Here is a 2,972-nt window from a genome sequence, read left to right on the forward strand (position 1 = left end):
AGTGTTCTTCAAGTGTGCTGAGCTCCAACGACATTGTGTGTGTGTGTGTGTGTGTGTGTGTCTGTTCAGGACAGGGAGATGCTGGCGGGTGATGAAGCTGTGTGGACCACGCTGAGGGATAAAATCCCGGAGCTGGAGAAGCTGCAGACGGAAAACCGTATCCTTCAGGAAATCACATTCTCACTTTATTGAACAGAAAAGAATCTAAAAATGAAGCCGTGTGAAGAGTTTATTGGGACACTAGGGAGTGAATCTTTAACGTGTGTGAATGTCAGAGTGGGAGGAACTCCTGAGGGAGAGTGAGATGCTGTTATCCAGACACAGGAACGCCGTTCCAGACTCCAACGTTTACCTGCTGCGTCTCCTGGACCTGGCAATGGACGCCTGCATCAGTCTGGACCAGTACCAGAAAGCACTGGAGTATGGCAGCAGGACACTGGGACCCTACCAGTGAGTTTGTGTGTGTGTGTAATTTGTGTGTGTGTGTGCTATACTTGTGAGGACCTTGTCTAGAAATAATGATTACTGTAGTTCATAAACACCACACACAACCCTGACCCTAAACCCAACCCCAAACCAACTGGAGATTATTTCACTCTTAGTTTAACACATTAAAGTAAAAAAAAGCAGTAGAAATTGTGAGGACCAACAGAGTGAGACGGTCTGAGCCGTATCAGAGGACATCGGGTCCTCACAATTCTATAAAAACACACACATGGGTGTGCAAGGGCTGTGGGTGTAGGGGGTGTGATTGCGTTTGTGTGTGTGTTTGTGAGTGTGTGTGTGTGTGTTCCTGGTCCGATTCGGCCCGTCTCACATCAGCCCTGGCCCTGTGTCCCTATAAACCCATTGTCCTTCAGAAGAGATCAGACTAGAGTCTCGGACCAGAGTCTTGGAAGTGATCAGATCAGAGTCTTTGAAGAGATCAGACTCTAGTCTCAGACCAGAGATCAGACCAGAGAGCAGGGTTCTGAACAGTTGAGCAGGTTCTGCTGGGGGACGATGTGGAGCCCATGGAGGAGATCTCCAGTTCCTCGGAGGAGGAAGTTACTCCTGCTTCGTGACTTGGAGCAGGTGTGAGATGAAGACGTCTGTCAGGGACGAGGTAGAGACGGGGGAGAGGTTTCTAAACTGATCTGAGGTGGAGAGGTGTCTGTTGTCTTCGGCTCCCGCTGCTCCGGTTCCTCCTGAGGGACAGAAATAGATGAAGACGAGACGAGATCTGGGACAGGTTCCAGAGGTGTTTAGTCAGGCTTTGGTTTCTCGCTCTTTAATTCATCTTTAATCTCGCTCCGTCTCCGTCGCGCCCTTCGTTTCTCTGCAGCTCTTTCAGGTTTTTATTTTCATCAGAATCTGAGCGACGCCGTCTCCTCTGAGCCACGGCTCCCAGAACTAGAGCATTTACCGACTACAGAGAGCGCTCAGGTACGCAGAGTTTCTCTCGCACTGAGAAACAGCTCCCAGAGGCTTTACCACACACACCTCCGTCAGACCTCCATCAGCCGACCCCAACCCTTTATTTTCTGCTGAACAACTCTCAAACACCTGTCAGTCCCGGTCTCCGCCTGCTCCCGGGGGTCCGGTTACACTCTGCACTGGCAACTCTCTCTTGCTGCAGACGACTGAAGGAGGTCATGTACACAGTCAATGTTCTGCTGTTGTTTTTTACTGAATAAAAAAACACTGCACTTGATAAGCCTTTGCCAGATAATAAAGGTGGTGTTAGCCAGGTGTGAGGGTGAGTGCGAGGGTGGTGTTAGCCGGGTGCCAGGGTGAGGGTGGTGCGAGGGTGAGGGTGGTGTTAGCCGGGTGCCAGGGTGAGGGTGTTGCGAGGGTGAGGGTGAGGGTGGAGTTAGCCGGGTGCGAGGGTGAGGGAGGTGTTAGTTGTGTCTGATGAAGGGATGAAGGGGGTAAAGGTGATTGGATTTAACTCCCGTCAGCTGCCGCTAATGCCTCTGCACTAATTGATTATTCATGGAAATTGACCGAGCACTGATCCAGAACCAGCCTTGAACTGAGAACACGCACAGAACCACAAACACACAACAGTTCTGAGTGAGACGGAACCAGGCTGTCAGAATGTTAGAACCGTCTCAGAACGCCAGGAGCAGGGAGAACCACACAACAGAGCCCTAATGGAACACCATCATCACACCAATAGAGTTGGGCTCAGCTCTCTCTCTCTCAATTCAATTCAATTCAATTCAAGGTGCTTTATTGACATGACAAATTAGTTACATTTGTGTTGTCAAAGCCTGGGTTACAATTTAAAATTTAAGAAGAACATAAACATTGAATTAAACAATAAAATATTGAATACAATAAATACAGGGGGTAACTTTTTAGAACTTGGAAACACCCGGCAACATTCACCACAGCGACCGGAACTGGGGGAAAGGTTATATATGGTGTGTGTGTGTGTGTGTGTGTGTGTGTGTGACAGGGTCACTCACTGTCCCTTTTGCGATGGCAGGCGAGGACGTATCGGGCTGCGAGAGTGCAGCTCTCTCTCTGTTCTCCCAGCAGATACGGGAGTCTGTCTGTGGGGGTCAGGGCTGTGAAGGACGGGTGTATTTCACTAAATTTAATGTAGAACTCTTTGCGGAGCTCAGTGTACTTTGGGCATTCTGTGAGGAAGTGCAGCTCTGTCTCGGGTCGACTGAAGCCGCACTGCTGGCAGAGTCTCTGCTCCTGAGGCAGCCAGGTCTGTCTGTGTCTGCCCGTCTCTATGGCCAGACTGTGCTGACTGAGTCTGTACCTGGTCAGGGTGGTTCTCAGGTCTCGGTCAGTCACTGTGCTGAGGTACTGTGCCACAGTGTACTGCCGCTTTAGGGCCAGATAACACTGCATTTTACTCTGTGATTTAGTTTGAGTTTCCCAATAGTGTCTGTAGTGTTGTTTTATTCGTGCAGTAATTTGGTCGGGTCTGATTGGATCTGCTGAGTTCTGGTCCTGAGCTGATTGAGGGTTAG

At 49.8% G+C, this 2,972-nt stretch overlaps 1 protein-coding gene across 2 annotated transcripts in view; it reads left to right on the top strand.

Moving 5' to 3' along the window:
- smyd3 (SET and MYND domain containing 3) overlaps positions 1-2,972 on the top strand; it is an 84,702-nt gene that overhangs the window by 63,702 nt on the left and 18,028 nt on the right. For both annotated transcript variants that reach the window (XM_066675987.1, XM_066675988.1), the window contains exons 9-10: positions 70-157; positions 276-450. In XM_066675987.1, coding sequence (XP_066532084.1) covers positions 70-157; positions 276-450 — 263 coding nt within the window. The remainder of the gene's footprint in view (positions 1-69; positions 158-275; positions 451-2,972) is intronic.

This window comes from Hoplias malabaricus, chromosome 1, assembly GCF_029633855.1.
Source record: "Hoplias malabaricus isolate fHopMal1 chromosome 1, fHopMal1.hap1, whole genome shotgun sequence".
NCBI lineage: Eukaryota > Metazoa > Chordata > Actinopteri > Characiformes > Erythrinidae > Hoplias > Hoplias malabaricus.